Raw genomic sequence first — 21,519 nt, 5'->3', positions numbered from 1 at the left:
TGTTTTCCAAGGGGTACTGTGGTCCAGCCTAACATGATTTGCACCCAGTCCGAGAACTTGCCAGCAGGCACAGCAGCCTAGCCTAGCCTGGCCTGCCTCCAGGCCAGCCCATTCCCAGTACCAGCTCTCACACTCACCCATGGAAGCAGTGGCTCAGCAGGGGAATCTCAAAGGCTTGGCTACTAGGCCTGCTCCAAGCCCTGGGTCTTGCATGTGCCAGTGGGTGTTGCAGCCCAGTCTGTGGATGGTGTCTCCCAGTCTCAGCACTCAGCAGAAGATGCTACAGCTTGGCTTAGTCCAGCCTGGCCCACTCCTATTCCCATTCCTGATGTGAACTGGTCCTACCTGGCCTGGCCTGCACTCTGTTTTGGCTCTCAATCAAGCCAATATAAGCTGTGGACTGACCCTGCCTGGCCTACCCCTACTTGGCTAGCACATACGTCAGTGGGTGATGCAGCCCAGTCTGGTCTTGCCTGCCACCAGCCCTGCCTCTTGTACTCACCAGCAGGAGCTGTGGTCTAGCAGAGGAATTCCTCAAGTTCCCCCAGCAGGCCCACCTGTCATAGGCTAGCCCACCCCCAGGCTCAGCTCTCACAGTCACCTGTGAGTTGGGGAAGTCACACAGGTTCTCCAACTAGACATATTCCCAGCTTTGAGTCTTGCACATGCCAGTGGGAGCTGCTGCCTAGATTGGGCCAGGCCGCAGTACTGGCACTCACTGGTGCATACGCTAGCCTAGCTTGATGGCCCACACCATCTGGCTCTCACTGATGAGTTCTACAGCCTAGCTTAGCCTAGCCTCGCCTAGAGGGCTCACCCCCAAGACCCAGCTCTTATGTGACCTGGAGGGTGTCATAATTTAGCCTGGACTGTCCCATACCTGTTCTGGCTCTTGCCAGTGCAGGGTCAGGTTCAGTGTGTCACCTGCACCAGCCAACACACATACCAAAGGATGCAGCTGCCTGGTCAGTCCTGCCCCCAACTCTGTATCTCACACGAGCTGATGGGTGTTGCAGCCCAGCCCAGCCCAGCCCAGGCCGTCTTCACACATACCAACAGATCCAGTTCTCTCACATTCTGGTGGGTACTGCAGCCCAGCCCAAGCCGGCCCTCCCCCTGCTTCAGCACTCTCGGGCAGTACTGCAGCCTAGCCCAGCAAGGAATGCATTCCAGCCCCAGCTTTCATGTGCCATCAACAGGCAGTGGGTGAGACTACTCAGCTCTGCCCAGGTCTACCACATGGGCGGATGTCTTGGCCTGACCCAGATATGCCCTCTGGTTTCCCTTCTCGAAACCCCTCAGTCTCAGCTCCCCCACCTACCTGTGAGTACAGTGACTGTATCCATGGAAGTCATTTCTCCCCTGTCAAACATACCCTCAGCTGCTTCCATTCCAGTCATTCAGAGACTTCCTTTCCTGGGCAATCTGTAGCCCCACTGTCTGGGGGTCAGGGTGGCCTGTTCCAACCTGGCATTCCCTGCCTTCCCCACACATCTTAATAATAAATATAAGCAACTATGCTGACATTCTTGTATAGTTAACACAGAGTTGGCATTAACCAGGCCTAGAATGCCTGGCTGCTTTTCTCTCATTAGTGTAACACTTGCCCACAGGTACAAGACAACCCAGGCAGCTGTCTACAGCTGATATCCCTGGAATGCTTAGCAGGCTTCTCAGGGGCAGTATGTTCTCAACCCAATGCAAATAACTATTATTTTAAAATAAGTTTTCCCATACAATTCTCAGCTACTAGATACAAGATGCTTAGTTCTGGAAGAAAAGAAATCGTTTTGCTACACAGATCCTGTAAAATCTGGAGCTTGGTTATTTTGGAAAATACATTTTCTATAAATGGATGAAAATACAACACATTTTTCATTTCACTGGAGGTTACTTATTTTCAATTTTTTTTTCTGGTGGACCACAAAAGACTAAATTAGGCCTTAGAATATGTGAACATTCTTTGATGTGAGGTATATCTTCTTTACTAATATGAATCTTCCAGTGGCTTACATCGTGAGCACTTATTTAGAAAAACCTTGTTTTCCTCCACAGCTCAGCAATCTGTTAAAACTTACTCACCTTGATTTGAGTATGAACCACTTCACTACAATCCCACCTGCTGTGTTGAACATGCCTGCCCTTGAGTGGCTGGACATGGGAAGCAACAGGCTTGAACAACTTCCTGATACCATAGAAAGGTAAAACTAAGCAATTTTTATGCTACTAGGAACATCTTGAAACTATCTTTGAAATTAAGAACTAACAAGCTGGACAAGATGAAAGGGCTCCCATACCAACCACACTACAGCCATTGAGTGGCTTTTTACTTAGTCCAAATAAGTAAGCACGTTTTAGGAGAGGAAAATCTGGTTGACTTCAAGAAATTAATAATATGCCACAATAATAACATGAATTTTACAAACTGATGAACTTATACAATGAGATGTAGCTAAATTGCCCAAGGTCACAGTGCTAAGTAGGCGAGGCAAAGTTTGAGCATATCTCAGTATAGGTCCATGTGTTAGCTATCAAGTGGAGTAGTTTGGCCTAAAACAGACATATTCATGATTTCTGATTTCTCACGTAATGTTCTAACTCAGATTAAAACAAATTTCTAAGAAATTCTACCAAAATAGTGAATTCTAGAATTTGCTTATTTCATTTCCACTACAACATGAGGCAAGAACTATATTAGTTTCAGATCCTCCTAATTACCAGGCAAAGGGAACTCAGCTAACTCTGACATTCCACTGGTTGAAAGAGTTGTTATAAAAGATCTTTTTTTTGTTTGTATTTTTAAGGTAATAAGAACCAGGGTTTTCATATTATGTGTAACTAGTTGCAGAAACCTCTTTTAATTCTTCAGAATGCAAAATCTACATACGTTATGGCTGCAGCGAAATGAAATAACAAGCTTGCCAGAAACAATCAGCAAGATGAAGAATCTTGGGACCCTGGTTCTCAGCAACAACAGACTGCGAGACATCCCGGCATGCATGGAAGCCATGACCAGCCTAAGGTCTGTGCATGCAAAACTGACCAAACAGTCACATAGACATGTCTTCTAAATGTGGGTCCTCATTCATAGGAATGGTACATTTAAAAAAAGTCTTTCCAATGCTGAAATTTTAGAACTTGATAATAGGATTCCTATCAAAATTGTCCAAATTAATCCAAGAACTGTTGAAACTAAATTAGTTCTGGGATTTATCAGTTGAAGGAAATATCCTGTTGTCAACATTTTTATGAAAATTATTTTTTACTGTTAACAAATGTTATTCACAACACAAAACTTCAAAGCATAAACTACAAAGTGATACAATCAACAATATTACCAACAGAAAGCAGGTAAAGACTATGTATTATCAGAACTCCCTGAGGTGCTTCCCTTCTAAAACACAGCTTCTTGACAGTAACACTGAGACAAAAAGAATACACATCAAAACCCAAAACTTCCACTTGTAAAATATCGAGTCCCTACTAGTGTGGTAAAAGTGTTGTCAAAATGATAAGTAATATCCAGTTCTATCAAATATGAAGAAGCTAAGTTTGGCATTATCTCTAAAAGATGCACTAAAACTGGTTATAAGTTAAACATTAAATATTGCTATATTTATAGCAATATTTCATAGACTTTGAAAAATAATGTCTAAGGCTAGTATTTTTATCTCTATGAAAGTATGTCACATCTCACGAAGCTGTTCAGTTACTGAAAGCAATTAAAAAGCAACTTAGTATAAAATCATCTACTTTATCTAAGGAAATAAATACACACTTCTGTGGCATTTACACTGTTTTTTTGGTAAACACTAGGTTCGTCAACTTCAGAGACAACCCACTGCAATTGGAAGTAACACTGCCTCCCAGTGAAAGCGTAGATGAAGAGGAGCAACAGGAATTATTTGGCATACAGTTTATGAACATGTACATACAGGAATCACGGAGAAGGGCAGGTAGATGATTTATATGTAGCTGTCATTATTTTTTGTTAACGGAAGGTGTATACAATTAACTCCTTTTGTATTAACTCCTGTATGGATCTCTTATTCCTTCTGCCTTTTCTATCAAATTCTGGTCTCATGGTTAACCCTATTCAGAAAAAGTGTGACGTTTAATACTGTTCCTAATTTTGGTAAGGGCTGGTAGAAAGGGGCTGTACAGACACTTACAGTCTTCCAAGTGGAGCCAGGAAATAAGCACTTTAGCCAGACATTAGAAGCACAATCAAGGAAATGAAGTCCTGATTCTTTTAAAGCTTCACTACCACATTCCAGCAGCTTGCCACGCATGCCAGTCTGAACTGACCTTCCCTGCCATTCCTTTCTCTACAATCTATAAATAGAAAAAAAATCACGAATGAAAACGGAGAACACAGATTTTAACCAACAGTCAAAATATAAGGTTTAATATACAGATTTTAATCTGATAATCTAAACTTGCAAAAGTCTTTAAATTAAACCAATATTAAGGATAGACTATAAAGAGCACAAGCCTCTATTAATAAAATCAGCAAGGGTTGGGTGTTTGGTCTAGCATTTAATTCTCTGGTTAAGACATTCAGCTCCCATATTGGAGTGTCTAGTTATGCCCAGCTTTGTTCCTGATTCTAGCTCACTGTTAATGTATAGCTGGAAGGTGCTCCCTGCTATCCACATACAAGACCTGAGCTGACTTCTTGCATGCGGGTTTTAGACCCAAGTCAGGGGTGATGTAGGCATTTCAGAAGTGAACCAGTAGATGGGAGCTTGCTTGCTTTCTTTTTTTTGGCAGTATAGCTACCTAGAAATAAAAGTAACAAAATTATAGTAATACAAATCATGATTTCAGGATTTCTAAAATGTGAAATGTATTTAAAAGATAGGCTTTTAACTCAATGCAACAACTACTTTGTCAAATGAGTAAAATCAGAACAATAACAGTTTTTTTTTTTTAGCAGTTGAAATCATTTTTACCAATATCCAATGGAGTGTACTTAGGAAGTAGTGATCACCTCTGTTATGTCAAGATTAAGAAAGTAACAGCATGGGGGACTGGCTAGAGAAAGTGCAATAGCAGCTTGGGGCCATTACACTCACTCGGGGAATGAATCATCGGACAGAAGATCTTCCTTTCTATCTCTCCTCCTCTCTGGATATCTGACTTTGTAATAAAAATAAATAAATCTTATAAAAAAAGAACATTTTTGGTTTTATATCCAATTTTTAATTTGTTTCAACTTATTTTTTCCAATTTGGAGATAATTAATATATATCCATATATATATATATGGATATATGTATTTTAAAGGCCTGATAGATAAAAAGATACATAACAATTTAAAGAGCTACTTGTAAATTTCAAATTTAAGTTTTAAATTACTTACAAGTATCTTCACAGAAGTTGTAGCTAACAAAGAAATTAAGTGAAATGGTTCTTTTTTCTTGAAGGTATCTCTTCAGTCTTATCTGTCAGACAAATCTTGATAATATATAAATGCAAGTATGGCTCAGGAAATCTGAAGGTAATTTTATTAACTCTGAACAGCTCCGAATTTGCATTTAAGAAAATCACAAATGGTTATTCTTTCCATAGGAAAAAAGATCTTCAATTAGCCAAATTTTCATTGGTCCTTATTATAAACTAAGAAGAGGTCATTGTATTTCAACTTGAGGAATGAAAAAAAGTAAGGGACAATAAATTTGTAAAAGTAATGTGAACAGAAAGAAAATAAACTAATTATGTGTCAATGTGTTACATGTATTTCAGAGAACCAAGTCCAATGTTTGACGCCTTTACCAGTTGTAGAATGATCTGCTAAAGATTACTTTGGGAACTTGGTGAATTCTCCAAAGTTTGGACTCGGAAGCAAAAACAAAGCCATCATGAAAGCTTAAAGAGGCCACAGAATCCCTAAAAGTTCACACTGCTATTTACTTTAACGAATATAAAATTATAATTTAAAAAACTGCTTTTTAGTAGAAGACGGATGCTGTTCAAATTTCTTTTCCATTAAGCAGTTGTTTCTGTTGATGAATGCTCTGGCAACGCGGTCAACAACACATTTTCCAAGGACACCTGAGGATCTGTATAGTACTGTAAAGCAGGACTGAATCCTTGCTGCTGTAAATACTTGACTCGGCCTTGGTCAATCAGCAATTTACAAAGATGCCCGATTTGCTTCTTTTCTTCGGCAGTAAGAAGCCTAAATTGAATAAAGATACAAAAACTATTAGTAAAATTTTGTTAAGATTCATAAAACATTGTATTTATGTGTACTTACTGAGACAATTTACTGAATTCTATGCCTTAAGCCTCCAAGGCACATTTTAGTTATGATCACTGTAAAAATGTGTGCAAATTCTAAAATTAGACTGCAAAATAAATTTCATAAATAAATTGTTGGTTAATCGTCTACAAAGAAAGTCTTCCCTTATCCATGGCTTTACTTTCTGAGGTTTTAATTGTAGGTGGTCAACTATGCTCTAAAAATATTATGCAGAACATTCCAGGAATAAGTAATTGCTAAATTCTAAATGGAATGTAATGATTTGTATGACATCTGGCACTGTCATTTCTTGCCCAGAATATCAGCATCTCTTAGTCCAGTTTATCTACACTAAGTTACCTGCCACTAGTCCCTTAGTATTCATCTTGGTTACCAGACTGATTGCTGAGGTATCACAGTATTTATATGTATCATTTGGTATTCTCCATGGTACCATCATCTTGGAATGTATCCTCTCAATCAAGGAGAGACTAGGACCACTGGACAGCAACAAAGAATGATTTATTTGTTACTAACATTTCATGAGTATTATGTCTAACACAGCAGCCACTTACCCAGGCAGACCATCAGCACCATCATCTGCGATTCTGTATCCTCCATCCTCGTGCTCTTCTTCATCGTTCTGAAAAGCCTTTCTCTGTGTGGTTATAGTTGAAGTTTCCAAAGATGTTTTCCTCATCCCACAAGTTGCCCAGCTACTCATTCGCTGGAAATAGTGGAATTCCACAGCTCCAAGGCCTAAAGTCCTGAAATACTCTTTGCCCACATAATGTCTCCAATCACACCTGTGGTGACAACAGAGTGCAATAACAATGCCAGCCACAGGGGTCCACTTCTCTGGGACAAGAGTTTCATTTCCTTCCTTGGTCAAAGTGTTTGTTTCTTTTTCTGTTTTATCATTCTTTATACGTTTGGCTAAAGGTTCTTCATTCTTTTCCTTACAATTGGCAGCATAGGTTTCAACCAAACATCGTAATGCAAGATCTGCAAACACATCACCACATCAACTTCAAAAATAAATATATTTTACATTCATTAAGCAGTACGGTTTTAAAAAGCCAACAACAAAATCATCAAAAACTAACTTAGCTTTATACGTGCAATAATGCTATCATAAATTTTCAAATTTTCTTCAAATTTGTTCTTGTCTTAGTAAGACAGTATCTTTTAAATTTCTCTGATGATTTATTCTTCATAAAGCCTATTTTCTTAAACTGAAGCTTAAGATCTACAATTTGAAAAGAACTTTAGCCCAACAGCTTGAGTTGTTTCTCATTGCTCACAATATACTTAAGGAAGTAACTTGCATAGAAAAAAATTATTTATCTGTTCTAAGATTCTAAGGAAGTTCTGAAGTTGAAGAAACCCAAAGACATAACGAAAGGCAGTTCGGTTAGCACACTGATGCTAGACCTGGACAACGGTCTTGAAATTTAAGATGTTCATAGCAAATGGTAACTGAAAGCTGAACAAAGTGTCCAGAATTTGAAAGTAGGCCTCACTCAGCAATGTTCTATATTTATGCATTCATTCAGTAAAAGTTAATTGAAAGCCGTTCATGTGAAAAGCAGTGAGGAGACAATGATTCTCTCTCACACACACACACAGATAAATGAAAACATTTAGTACACTGTAAAACTTAAAAATCTGGACTTCAGATGACTATGTCTACTTCTAGTTAATGTCTAGTTAATGTTTTATTCATATTTGATTCTTAAAAACATGAATAACTAGAAAATTACTGAAAGAATTATTTCAGAATGAGAAGGCATTTGGTTCAGATGTGAGAAGTCAAAGCAGTAAGTATTGCCCTCATCCCTAAAACAGAATTAGTTTACTTCAGATGGCTTTACTCAGGGAAAACTGAGACAAGATATGTGAAAGTGGTCTAAAATCCATGAAAGACAACACAAATACATGGTATTCAAGGTCATTTATATTTAAGATGAGGACAAAACTAGTGGGAACAGGGAAGATAAAGTTGTTTGAACACAACAATGGGTCAAACAACTTAGGAGCTTGGTGTAAATTGTATTGAACCTGTTTACAGATAAGGTAATCCAAGGACAGAAAAGTGGAGTAATTTATTACAACGATCTCAATCTGAGCCCAAAGGCTGGATTGTTTCCACTTTAAAATGCTAGACTTAATGAACAAAAGTATTAACAGACATGGGATTTATTTTTCTGTTTGTTTAAAATTTCTTTTTGCCTAGAATCCTAAAACCTGGCAATCGCCAAGAGAAAGGTTTCAGAGTTGTTCCCAACAAATCTCTCACAAACCTTTTTGGGGTAAGCCATATGGTTTTCCAGAAATAATTTATTTCCTTTTTTTGGCTGAAACATATCCCGAAGAACTCTAAGGTTCTACATGACAGAGCATTTACCTGAAGAACTCTTAATTTATCCTCCAGAATGCCCCCAAAGAGTAAATACATAGGAAAAATCCATATGTAATATAACAGGGTGAATGCTATTATGAAGATTAATGTAATTAATATAAGACAACCATAATATTCAAAAGAGGGTACTGAGGGGCTGGAGTTTTGGTGAGCATGTGAAGCTATTGCCTCAGCACCAACCTGTCATGAGGGTACCGGTTCAAGTCCTGGCTGCTCCACTTCCAATTCAGTTCCCTGCTATTGTACCTGGTCAAGCAAAGGAATATGGCCCATGTGCTTGGACTCCGATATCCACATGGAAGACCTGGAAGAGGCTTCTGACTTTAGCTTGATCCAACCCTAGCCACTGTGGCTTTTGGGGGAATGAACCAGCAAACGGGAAATCTGTCCTTCTTGCCCTCTCTTTCTGTAACTATGCCTTTCAAAAAAAAAAGAGAGGCTACTTGAAATGGCTGGGACTTTAAGTAAAAATTTACAATGTTAACATAGATATCACAAATATATTTACATACCTGTTGCCACCCCACATAAATGCTTTCCAATGCCTACTACAGGTAGTTTTCCTTCTCGTAGCACAGGAATTCTGTCTGAAATAAAAGGAAACGAAAATCATGTTACCTCTTCTGTTAGATAAAGTATGAACTCAGTGTTCCACAGAGAGAACTGAATAAATGTTTTGAGTTTTAGAGCTGAAATTGACTGAAACAACAAAAAATACTCTATGGAATTAATCACATACTATAGAAGATCACACTGGAGTTTATAACATCAGAAAAGTAACACTTTGTTACCTCATTAAAATACAATGATGTATACACATGCTGAGTTGCTTTCTAGGGTTGGAAGAGCTTGGTGGAATAAGTTTGCATCATTTTCTTTGTATTATAAAAAATTACAGAAAAGATCAAGAAAGTGCATGGAAGAGAAAGCTTGAGGAAGAGGACAGGGAAGAGGAGAGAGAGCAAAGAAATGGAGAGAGGGGAGGGGAGAGGAGGGAAGCTACATGTGTGTAGAATCTAAGTTCCACAGCAATCATTTTCTTCAAAACAATTTAAAATTCCAGAAAATTTTATGTAGTGACTAGGTACACAACCATCTCATTTCTTAAATGGATTCAGATAAACTCATGTTAGCTGAAGGTAGAAGGATGTTTTATGACAGGCCCCAAATTAATTTAAACAGGACAAAGAAGCAACACAGGACATAAGTATGAAAACTTAGATTTTTCTCTTCTCCATTTTCAGTTGACACTGAAAAACAATTTTCTAAAAATTCAAATCCTCATTTAGCTTTAAATGCTTCATATATGTATATATACACCCATCCATAAATCTATATCAACATTCTATTAACAATACATTCCTTTTACTTTGCTCTTTCTGAACCACTGTTCTGCATGACTGGATTTCTAAGCAACCCCGACTGTTTGAAACCTTTAGGATTCATGGCTACAGCAACGGAAAGTTACGCAACTTACTCAAACACAAGTGTTGAATATCAATCTGAAGTCTTTCAAACACTGAATTTTTCCTTCTGTGTTTACCATCTACCTGTACAAACAGAACATTATGGTAGCAAGGGCTTTATATCATTAAAACATTTTTACAACAATATTTTTGTTTTCAAAAGTCAAAGCAAATTTTCATCATTTTAGTGCTGAAAAAACGTAAAATTTTAAGGACATACATTTTTGAGGAACATTCCAAAATATTACCACACATTGTTATAAAGTCTGAACAGTTTCCCAATGATTATACATAATTATTTCCTTTAACACCCCAAATTCCCAATTTGCTCATTAGGGACAAGTACATAGGGAGATTTTTAACTCTTATCTGGAGCCCAGCTCTTCTCACATACAAGGAGTTTTCATGTCACAGAATATATATATCATGAAAAAATTATGCAAGCATTTCAATTTTTTCAAAGGTTTATTTTATTCATTTGAAAGGCAGAGTGACAGAGAAGAGACAAAGACATTCATCTACTGGTTCACTTCGCAAATTAGTAAAATGGTGATGCTGGGTCACATGGCTGACAGAACAATGCGCCCGGGCCACGTTCCACTGCTCTCCCAGGCACATTAGTTGGGAGTGGACTGAAAGTGCAGCAGCCAGGACTCAAATCCATGCTCCCACATACGACACCAGTCTTGTAAGAAGTAGCTTAACCCACTGTTTTCACAACACTAGTCACAAACAAAGGACTTCAGTTTTTTTTTTTTTGCATCAAAATAAACTTATCTTTAAATTTCTCTTTCCACTAATTTTTAAGAGTATTTTTGTCTTTCCCTGTCTATGCAAGTAATTACAAGACTCAGGTCAGACACCACCAAAATGTAGAACAAAACAATTTACTTGAAAATCAGTAACATAATCAGAGATTTAAAAAGCTATTAAACAAACAAAATAGTAAATTAATTTTTAAGAGACATATTTTCATGTTTTTTTTCTGCATAAGAAAAAAATATAGTTTGGCGTTTAATACACTGCAGTGATTTCACTTACCTTGAATCTTGTGGTCATCTTTTCTACAAGGATGAAGTGAACTTTCTCGGCATCTTTTAAGGCAATATCAACCCAATGAGACAGTTTTCCCCTTCCTGCTCCAAATTCAACAAAACATCTTCTTGGACCAAGTAACTTTAATTTTTCAATGTTACCTAAAATAGAAGCCTGCAAACTTCGTAAGATTATTTTATAAACTAGAATAAACACATCTGACTCAAATGGGAAGACAGCAAGTAATTTCTGCTAGGGCAATATGCTCATGTTGACAAATCACATTTAGTCTAAAATTTATTTCTCCTGCTTTTAAATATTTAATACTCAGTACTCAGAACCATATTTATGTTAAAACTTCTGAAAACATCACTTTTATACAGATTTTAGACATGGAAATATTCTGTATTATGAAAGATCAAATAAATAAAATCCAACTAACAGCTACAGAGGAGAAGCACAATGTTAGCTTTTTTGTATTACCTTAAATTTTAATTTTTAATCAGTTTTAACAAATGTAATTCATAGGTACGATTCTAAGAACTCAACGCTTTCAATAAACGAAAAGAGGCGACTTTTAGCAGCATTACTGTGACCCGAACATACCTGCTGTTTCAGATGCTTGGTTGCAGAATCACCATTCTTAGGGTCATTAAGGGCATCATGTAACACTGGATGGGACATAATGTGATGTTTAAGTGTAGAATTCAAACCTGTGCCAAACATAAACATAACAGCTTAAGCAACCAAACATGAAATGGCAGAATTTTGAAAATGGTTGCAAAATCTTTTCTTAAATCTAAATTAACCATCTAATTATTCTAAAATTTTTTTTTGTCTTTTTAAAAGAATTTTATTTTTAATAGTGATACTTAGCTGTGATACATGAGGGTCTCCGATTAGGGTGAGAAGTGTCAGGTAAGGTAAGGTGAATAGGACAAAGGTTTCCATTTTTCCCCTTCTGTGTCTGTGGGGAGGGAAGCGGAGAGCCCACTCCTTAATGTCAGACCACATAAGCACCCAGGGACAGGGAACAGTCATTTGATATCACCCAGGAGACCCTGACATGGAGAAGAGTGTTTGAGGGTGTTACTTGAGTGGTTGAGACTGTTCTGAGATGGCACTGGCTTTGCTGCACCAGAGTTGAGAAAATCTTTCCCAAGTTTTTTGGCTGACTGAGTGTATCTTAGTGCATCCACAGACTCAGATACTCATTAGCAAAGCTTGGCCAGGAGTTCAGTTTAACTGTTCCGTTTTCTATACTCTGACATTCAACATCCCCTAGTGGCCAGGATTAGCTGGCTGTCGCTGTCAAGTCCCTCGTGTGCAACTGTGTATATTGTCCACTGCAGGAGGCCCAGCCCCATCATACAGACTCCAAGGTCGGACCACTTATCTTGTGATTTTCGCTGGCCACCGGGATTTTAGTCCAACTGTTTAGTTGAGAAATTCACCAGAAAACCTCACCTGGGGAGACTTCAGACTTAACTCTTACATGTGTCAGCCAGTGCAGGGTCAGGTTCGGTGTGTCACCTGCACCAGCCAACGCACATACCACTGGATGCAGCTGCCTGGTCAGTCCTGCCCCCAACCCTGCATCTCACACGAGGTGATGGGTGTTGTGGCCCAGCCCAGCTCAGCTCAGGCCCAATCTTCACACATACCAGCAGGTTTCATACACATGCTGCTTCCAGCCCTGTCTCTCACACTCTGCAGTGCTTGCTGCAGCCTAGCAGGGGAGACCCCAAAGATCGACCAAGCCCATTGCTAGTCTCTGTTACTCCAGGTGCTGATGGGTACTTCAACCCAGCCTGGCATGGCCCAGCTGTAGTCTCAGAGCTCACCAGTGAGTGTTCCAGCCTAATCCAGACAGGCACAGCCCACACCCTGCCCTGGCTCTCGTGCATGCCAATGGGTGCTGTGGCCCTGCTTGGCAAGGTCTGCCCTCAGTCTCATCCTTTGAATGTGCGGGCAGGGGTTGCAGCATGAGCCTTCCCAGTTTCCTCCTGCCTCCAGCTCCCATGAGTGTCAGGTGGGTTCTTGTCAGCTGAATTCCACGGTGCAGTCTGACTAGGCCTGTCACCACTGCCAGCTGTCTGCGCAGACCTAGTCAGTCCCACAGAGGTGAGCCCTCAAGTTCCCTACAGGACTTTCCCCCAGATCCGGTTCTCTCACGTTTTGGTGAGTACTGTAGCCCAGCCTGAGCCGGCCTTCCCCCTGCTTCAACACTCTCGGGCAGTACTGCAGCCCAGCCCAGCAAGGAATGCTCCCCCAACCCTAGCTTTTTTTTTTTTTAAGATTTATTTATTTATTGGAAAGTCAGATATATACAGAGGAGGAGAGACAGAGAGGAAGACCTTCTGTCCGATGATTCACTCCCCAAGTGAGCGCAACAGCCGATGCCATGCGGATCAAAAGCCAGGATCCAGGAACTTCTTCCGGGTCTCCCACACGGGTGCAGGGTCCCAAGGCTTTGGGCCATCCTCGACTGTTTTCCCAGGCCACAAGCAGGGAGCTGGATGGGAAGCGGAGCTGCCGGGATCAGAACTGGCGCCCATATGGGATCCCAGCTCGTTCAAGGCAAGGACTTTAGCCACCAGGCCACGCTGCCGGGCCCCCAACCCCAGCTTTTGTGTGCCATCAATGGGCAGTGGGTGAGACTATTCAGCTATGGGCAGATGCCTTGGCCTGACCCAGACATGCCCTCTGGTTTCCTCTTTCCACTCTGGTTTCCACTCTTTCTCAGCTCCCTCACATATCTGTGAGTGCAGTGGCCAGGTTGGTGAAGCCCCTAGAAGCCATTTCTCCTCTGTCAAACATACCTTCAGCCCTCCATTTCCAGTAAATCCCCAGAACCCCTTTCCTGGGTAATTTGCAGTCCTCCCTCCCACCCCCACTGCAGCCTGGGGGCCAGGGTGACATGTCCTGGTCTGGCATTTCCTGCCTTCCCCACGTATCTTTTAAAAGAAAAGAAAGAAAGAAAAATTGGCTAGAATAGGTAACTAAGCTGGCACACTGGTAGAGTTAATAGAGTTGGCAGTAACCAGGCCTAGAATGCCTGTCTCAGCTGCTTTTATCCCAGCAGTGTTAACACTTGCTTAGGTATAAGACAATCTAGGTAGCTGCCTACAGCTGGGGATATTCTAAAATAATTTAACTTGTAATCTTAATCTTACCTTCACTTGCTTTCCTCAATTTCTTAATTAGGTTGTCCATCTGCTCTTCAGATAGAGAAGAAATTGGGACCTGTGTACAAAAATGAAACTAAATAAGAAACCAAAACATGCTTTGAACCAACAAGACAAAGATTGAGTAGAAGCTTAACCGTTGGGCAGTTACCCAAGCAACTTGAGCTCGTCTTCCTGGTAAAGCCTTTTTCTCAGGCTTCCATCAGAACTGCTAATTCTTTCAACACTTCTGAGGTCAAGAACAGTTCAGGGTCACAAAGTTTCAAACATTAAAGGAGACTCTGAGAAAAGGGCAGCTTGTTTGGGGGTATGAGCTGACCTAAACACTAAGCAGAGAGTGCTGATCTATTCCAAGCAAAATGGAAATGGGGCTTATTCACAACATGGAAAACCTGCAAACACTCTGTAAAATCAAATATTGTCAGAGTACTTACTAATTGTTCAGGTATTTCTGTTTCATCTGTTAAGCCTGCATTAATATCTTGAATAAAGAAATCCTTAACAAAACAAAATAACAACATTACTGTTAATGATGTGAAACTCACAAAAAATAAAGCTCAAAACTAAATCTTTTCATCCTATACTCTAAACCTGCCATCTTCCCTTCCTCCCAATAATTTATCCATTAAATAATTATTAGATAGGTACCTAATAAGGTCCCCATTTTGCTTTAGGTATTGGGGATTTACCCTAGTAAGTAAGAGCTCCAATTAAGTTCTTTTGATTCTCTCACTCCTAACTATACTGTTTAAAGATCCCTATTCACTTTTTCAGCCAACCTTCATTATTTTTCACATTCTGGTTATACCTACTATTTCAAAATGCAATGTCTATATTACTATGTCTTTAACTACAGTATCCAGCTTGCTGAAGAAAAATTAGTTATCTGAATGTGCACCAGCACAAATTCATTATCTCTGCAGTCAGCCTGACTCTCAAAGGTATCCAGCAATCATTCTTTATTTTTAAAAACTCCACACTTATTTGAAAGGCAGAACAACAGAGAGAGAGACAACAGGCAGATAAGGAAAGGCAGACAGATCTTCCATCTGCTGGTTCATTCCCAGATGCCCACAGCAACCAAGGCAGGTCCAGGGCCAAGCCAGGAGCCAGGAACTCCACCCAGGTGTCCCAGGTGGGTGGCAAGGAACCTCCTCGGATATGCAATAGTAAAAAGTAGAATCAGAGGCAGAGTCAGGATACAAAAACCCAGACACTCAAATCTGGGATGCTGGTGTCCATGCAGCAGTTTCACCTGCTGAACCAGTGCTTACCCCCATAATCCTAAACCTAAACTTTTAATTCTATATTCAAAGTTACTATAGCACCATCATCCTCAATCACATTGGCTTTTGCTCGAATAAGTTCAAATTTCAGTCATGATCCAGTTTGTTAAAAATACTGTCTTTGCTTGTGACTATTTTTCTGCCTCATCTACATTTATTTATGCCTCGCTTCATATTTTCGCCCAACCTATTAAATAAACATTTTGCTAAGGTCTTTGATCTTTAACAATCATACTGCCATTTTATTGGTTTATTTTCCAACCTTTTCTGCTTGATTTTTCAAGCAGATAATGTTAGATAGATAATGGTAGATAATGCTGACTTTTTAAAAAAATTTTTTTCTTCGCTGATTTTGATATATATCATACTCTCCTAGCGTTTCCATTTTCCTATCTTTTCAGATACTTTTCTAAACCATTTTCTATGGGTTTTTATTACCAGCTCACTCTTTGATGTCAGTGTCACTGGGTCCTTAATAAAGTTTGTGTTCCTGATCCTTATTGTTTATTCAGTTCATCCCGGGTAGTTTATATTCCAGCCTTATGACATGCCCAGTCTACGACAAAGCCAACAACACTTGCTTCCATGGCTACATTCGTTCTTTATTTTCCTAGTACACTCTGTACTTAACCATTTTTCATATAAAACATTGCACTTTTCATTTCTTTCAATATGTCAGAATGTGCTTTTACTCAGGACACATAGTGCCAAGTCTGGCAAGTGCTCAACTAACAGCTATTGGATAAGCAGTCTCTTCTTCCTTTATGTTTTCTGGGTAACTCAGACATTCATAGCTTTACATATAACCTATACGCACTGGACTTCCAAATTTTCACTATTTCCTGAATCTTTTTACTGAGATTCAAGCCTACATATCTAAAGTAAAAATTTAAATCCATCACCAAATTTGACTGGTTCTGCTACCTAAACAATTCCTGCAAGTATATCTAGCCTTTCCATTGACTTTAATTCAGTCTCATCTAGATTTCAGCAACAGCTTCTGAATCAGAGCCCCCGATTTGAAGCTACCCATCAAAAATGCAATGGTATATAAAACACACCATTCCTGACATTAAAATCTTTCAGTAGCTTCCCATGTCTTTAAGAACCCAGTTTCTAAAAGCATCGTGTGGTTTCTCAGTTGCATGTTTTTACATCTTTTGTCCTATCTGCCTATGACCCTTCCCCCTTTGCTTTGCTATATCAAGACCCACCGTGTTATTCTGTCTGGAAAGCCTTTCTGGGCCCTGGACTGAATTTTCATTTTGATGCAAGTATGTGCTCTCCTCACACTGTGCTTACTTCTTTCGCGGACATTAATATTATTATGTTTAGAACTGCTCTTTAAAAATCATTTATTTTCATTTTATTTGAAAGGCAGAGAGAAAGATATGAGGAGAAATCTTCCACCCCCTGACTGATTTGACAAATGCCTGCAATAGTTAAAGTTAGGCCAGGCTGAAACCAAGAGTAGAGAACTCCACCAAGGTCTCCCTTGTGGATGGTAGGGGCTAAAGTGCCTGGGTCATCACCACCTGCTACCTCCTAGGGTGTGCATGAGTGGGAAATAGCTAAGGGCTGAACCAGGCACTCAAAAACACAAATCTGTGGGGCCAGCATCCCTGAAGGGTGCTGGTTCGCGGCCTGCTGCTCCCTAACGCATCTGAGAAAGCAGCAGAGGATGGCCCAAGGCTTTGGGCCCCTGCACTTCATGGGAGACTGGCAAGAAGCTGCAGGCTCCTAGGCTCCTGGGCTCCTGGCTTTGGCCTGGCTCAGTTCCAGCCTTACAGTCATTTGAGGAATTGATCAGCAGATAGAAGATCTCTTTCTCTGTGTATCTCTCCTTTAAAATAATAATAAATAAATCTTAAAAACAAAAGAACCCACAAATAATCAAGTGTCCTATAATATTGGTACATTATGCCCATCACTCACTGTAATTATTAAACAAAACACCTTATCTATGAGTTTATTCACCAGTCTCAAATCAGTTCCTTGAAGGGTGGCGTCATATCTCACTGAAGCAAATTTAGTACATACTAAGTAAATATTTTTAAAATAAAAATGAAATTATTTGAATAACACCCAAATTCCATAACATTCTATCCACTGTATTAGGTCTATAATTGGGAAGTTTGATATCCTATGTAGAGTCAACACATTTCTCAAATTCATGTCTTAAATTAAGAATCTTGTCAAATCAGAAAGACACTTACAGGTTTTGGCTTCTCCCTTGAGTTACATTTTTTCAAATGCTTTGCTAGTTGATCTTCGTATACTGTACTAAGTTGAAAGAGAAATTTGTTTAAAATTAGATTAACAATTACTGTTTCTAGCACATAAAAGCATCTCTATGATATATACTTACTGTTTTGGGTCTAAAGGACACAAGATTCTTTTCCGACTATTTTCTTCCTAATAAATCAAAACAAATACACTTACTTATTTTTGTTGAAAGGCAGAATTATAGAGAGAGGTCTTATATCACTGGTTCACTCCTTGAGCCGGGAGCTTCCTCTGGTTCTCCCGTGGAGGTGCAGGGCCCACGGACGAGGCCATCGTCTGCTGCTTTTTCCCATGCACATTACTGGATAGGAAGCGGAGCAGCTGGGACTCACACGATGCCCATACACCTGCTATGCCACAGCACTGGCTCCAGAATGTTTATTTAAATAAAATTATCAATTACAGATACTACACACACCTTCACTGTATTAGCATTCCCATGCTGAAATAATAAACCTTTAAAAGGACATAATCCAAAATAGGCAAAACCAGATCACAGGATTTAAATGTGGGGCTTATGTATATATGAAGAAAGAACGCTTTGGAAAAAACGCACATGGCTTCAAACATGTGTTGGAAAAGGCCTATATTAGTGCTATTTTGGCTCTGAAACAGTATCAGTTACCATAGGCATGATTATTTTGTGGCAACGAAACCATGCACACTGCAGTTCACAGGAAAGTTCAACATTCTTCTGAAGATACTATTTCTCCCTTATTTCCTAACTTTAAAATCTAGCCAGACAATTCTGACTCCCAAAGCATGACCATACAGAGACCAAAAAAAAAAAAAATCCTTTTAAAATTTGTTTGGGGGCGGGTGATGCAGCATAGTGGGTTAAGCTGCCAATCAGGTTGCTGATACATAACCTGTATTAGTGCACCTGGTTCCAGTATCGGCTATTCCCGTTTCCTATCCATTTTTCTGTGAACACAAATGGGAGAGCAGATGAAGGCCAAGGACACAGGGTCCTGCCGCACACGTAAGAGAGGAGGAGGAGTTCCTGGCTCTTGGCTTTAGTCGGCTTAACCCTTGCTGTTACAAACATTTGTGAAGTGAACCTGCAAAGCTGGTTGGGGTTCCAACTAGTGTCTCCACTTTGGTACTATTCACATCGTGACTGAATAATTATTACGGGTGGGAATGGAGGATTGGCTGCATCATGTACAAGATTTAGCAGCATCTCTTGTCCCTTTTTTTAAAGATTTATTTTATTTTTATTGGAAAGTCAGATATACAGAGAGGAAGAGAGAGAGGAAGACCGTCCATCCGTTGAATCATTCTCCAAGCAGCAACAGCTGGAGCTGAGCCGATCAGAAGCCAGGAACCCGGAACCATTTCTGGGTCTCCCATGCGGGTGGACTGTTCTCAACTGCTTTCCCAGGCAACAAGCAAGGATCTGGATGGGAAGTGTAGCTGCCGGGATTAGAATCGGTGCCTATGTGGGATCCCAGTGCATGTAAGGCGAGGACCTTAGCTACAAGGCTATTGCACTGGGCCCTCTCACCCCTTTACTTATCAAATGTCAATAACATTCTGTATCTGTGACAACCAAAATGTCTTTTTTTTAATTAACTGATTTTTAAAAAAGATTTATTTTTACTGGGAAAGTCAGATTTACAAAGAGGAGAGACAGAGAGATCTTTCATCTGTTGGTTCACTCCCTAAGTGGCCTCAATGGCTGGAGATGAGCTGATCTGAAGCCAGGAGCCAGGGGCTTCTCCTAGGTCTCCCACGTGAGTGCAGGGTCCCAAGGCTTTGGGCCGTCCTTCACTGCTTTCCCAGGCCAAGAGCAGGGGAGCTGGAAGGGAAGAGGAGCAGCCCAAACATGAACCATATGGGAGCTCAGCGCATGCAAGGTAAGGACTTTAGCAACCAGACCACTGTGCCAGGCTCCATAATGCCTTGTTTTTATTATTTTTTTTAAGAAATGATTTATTTGAAAGAGCTAAAGAGAGAGAAGGCAACCAGAGAACCAGAGAGGGACATATTCCATATCATTTTGTTCTTAGAACTCCATCTATAAATCATACTGAATATGTTAAAAAACAACAAAACAGGGCCCGGCGCAGTGGCGCAAGTGGTTAAGGTCCTCACCTTGTACGCCCGGGATCCCATATGGGCGCCGGTTCTATCCCGGCAGCCCTGCTTCCCTTCCAGCTCCCTGCCTGTGTCCCGGGAAGGCAGTCAAGGACGGCCCAAGGCCTTGGGACCCTGCACCCGCGTGGGAGACCCGGAAGAGGTTCCTGGCTTCGGACCGGCATAGCATCGGCCGTTGCGCTCACTTGGGGAGTGAATCATCGGACGGAAGATCTTCCTCTCTGTCTCTCCTCTCTGTATATCCGCCTTTCCAATAAAAAAATAATAAAAATAAATCTTAAAAAAAAAAAACAGCTAAATGACACACCTAATCCTGTCATAAACTGGAGTTAGGATGGCCACAACTGAACACTGAGGCACAGCCATGGAAAGTGCTTCCACTTGGCCTTGTGTGACCAGCTGATCTCATTCCATTTCAGAAGCAGTCAGCAGCTTGTAAGGATTCCCCCCATGTTCGACCACTCCCAGGCTGCAGGCACCTTCCAGACGGCCGCATAGGGTGCTGTCTGGGGGCTTGCAACAGTGGTGGAACAGAATGCTACAAATGAAAATTTCATTCTTTCACCAGCAGACGTTTGCTGGTTTTTCCAAAACCAATCAACATAACCCTGGGTGTTTCCTGCAATAAGCCGCACACGTCCTTGTTTGAGGAGCTAACTGACTTAATCTGATTTAAACCGGACACTGCCTAGAGGCACAAGCTTCTTGCGGAAGACAATCAAGCAAATGCAGACGATTGTCTCTTTGGTTTATTCGTTCAAATTTCGAGATGTTCTTTTTCCTTCAGCATCTGCTCCTATTTTTATTTTCTTATCATGCATATGCAAATATCTTCTACACTAAGATACTGATGGTGAATTACAATAGTATCAAAAACAAAATTGTTAAGGGACAATTCTTATTTACATCGTCCTTCCCCTTTCCCACTTTAGAAGTTATAATGCGCTTTTTAAAGATTTAAACGGTAATACATATTTTAAGGAAAGTTTCTTTCAACTGCATTAAAGGACGTGGTCCCTAATCCCTGCTTTTCGCCAACTCTCAGTTCGCGTTAGGACGGCTGAGGGATGCGGAACGTAAAAGTAAAACCCAGCACTGCCACGAATGCGGATCGAGGTCCCCGGGCTGGGGCGAGCGCCCCGTTCCTAAGGGAACACACCGCTCACCGCCCGCAGGGAGGGCAGCACCGCGTTCCTGAGAGCCGCAGACCCAGCGGAAAGAAGCCGGTCCCAGCGCGGCAGGTTCGAGACCCTGGGCAGGGGCGGGCGATACCAGACCTCCGCGGCTCCGGCGTGTTCGCCACAGAACCTTCTCCCTGCGGCCGCCACCATCCTGCAGAAGCGCTGCTTCTTTTCTACAAAGTAGCCGCATCGACCTTCAGCTGGGAAGCCAGTCGCGGGAGGGGTGGGCGCAGAGGCCTCCATGATCCAGGATGCGATTCAGGTGGTGAGCATCCAGGGAGGGCGGGGAAAGCCGTCCGCTTCCTGGG

At 40.8% G+C, this 21,519-nt stretch overlaps 2 protein-coding genes across 4 annotated transcripts in view; one reads left to right on the top strand and one right to left on the bottom strand.

The window, feature by feature from the left end:
• LRRC39 (leucine rich repeat containing 39) overlaps positions 1 to 6,083 on the top strand; it is a 26,715-nt gene extending 20,632 nt beyond the window's left edge. The window contains exons 6-9 of the mRNA XM_040998410.1: positions 2,056 to 2,201; positions 2,870 to 3,022; positions 3,817 to 3,956; positions 5,749 to 6,083. Of these exons, the coding sequence (XP_040854344.1) occupies positions 2,056 to 2,201; positions 2,870 to 3,022; positions 3,817 to 3,956; positions 5,749 to 5,792 (483 nt within the window). The 3' untranslated portion in view covers positions 5,793 to 6,083. The remainder of the gene's footprint in view (positions 1 to 2,055; positions 2,202 to 2,869; positions 3,023 to 3,816; positions 3,957 to 5,748) is intronic.
• On the bottom strand, positions 5,973 to 21,519 carry TRMT13 (tRNA methyltransferase 13 homolog). 3 transcript variants are annotated; one of them, XM_040998407.1, is made up of 11 exons: positions 21,308 to 21,519; positions 18,013 to 18,059; positions 17,861 to 17,927; positions 14,793 to 14,855; positions 14,347 to 14,416; positions 11,777 to 11,883; positions 11,177 to 11,344; positions 10,147 to 10,219; positions 9,182 to 9,256; positions 6,823 to 7,252; positions 5,973 to 6,184 (listed from the first exon to the last, which is right to left on the bottom strand). In XM_040998407.1, exons 1-11 carry the CDS (start codon positions 21,452 to 21,454, stop codon positions 5,992 to 5,994), a joined length of 1,440 nt encoding a protein of 479 aa, XP_040854341.1. In that variant the 5' UTR covers positions 21,455 to 21,519; the 3' UTR covers positions 5,973 to 5,991. The 3 variants fall into 3 exon arrangements, with proteins under 3 accessions (XP_040854341.1, XP_040854342.1, XP_040854343.1); XM_040998408.1 differs by having other exon boundaries at positions 11,777 to 11,841; XM_040998409.1 differs by lacking the exons at positions 17,861 to 17,927; positions 18,013 to 18,059.

This window comes from Ochotona curzoniae, unplaced genomic scaffold (genome assembly GCF_017591425.1).
Source record: "Ochotona curzoniae isolate NIBS_2020 unplaced genomic scaffold, NIBS_Ocur_1.0 scaffold_1037, whole genome shotgun sequence".
Classification (NCBI taxonomy): Eukaryota; Metazoa; Chordata; class Mammalia; order Lagomorpha; family Ochotonidae; genus Ochotona; species Ochotona curzoniae.
Note: the sequence above shows the minus strand (reverse complement) of the source record. Positions and strands in the feature narration are given on the sequence as shown.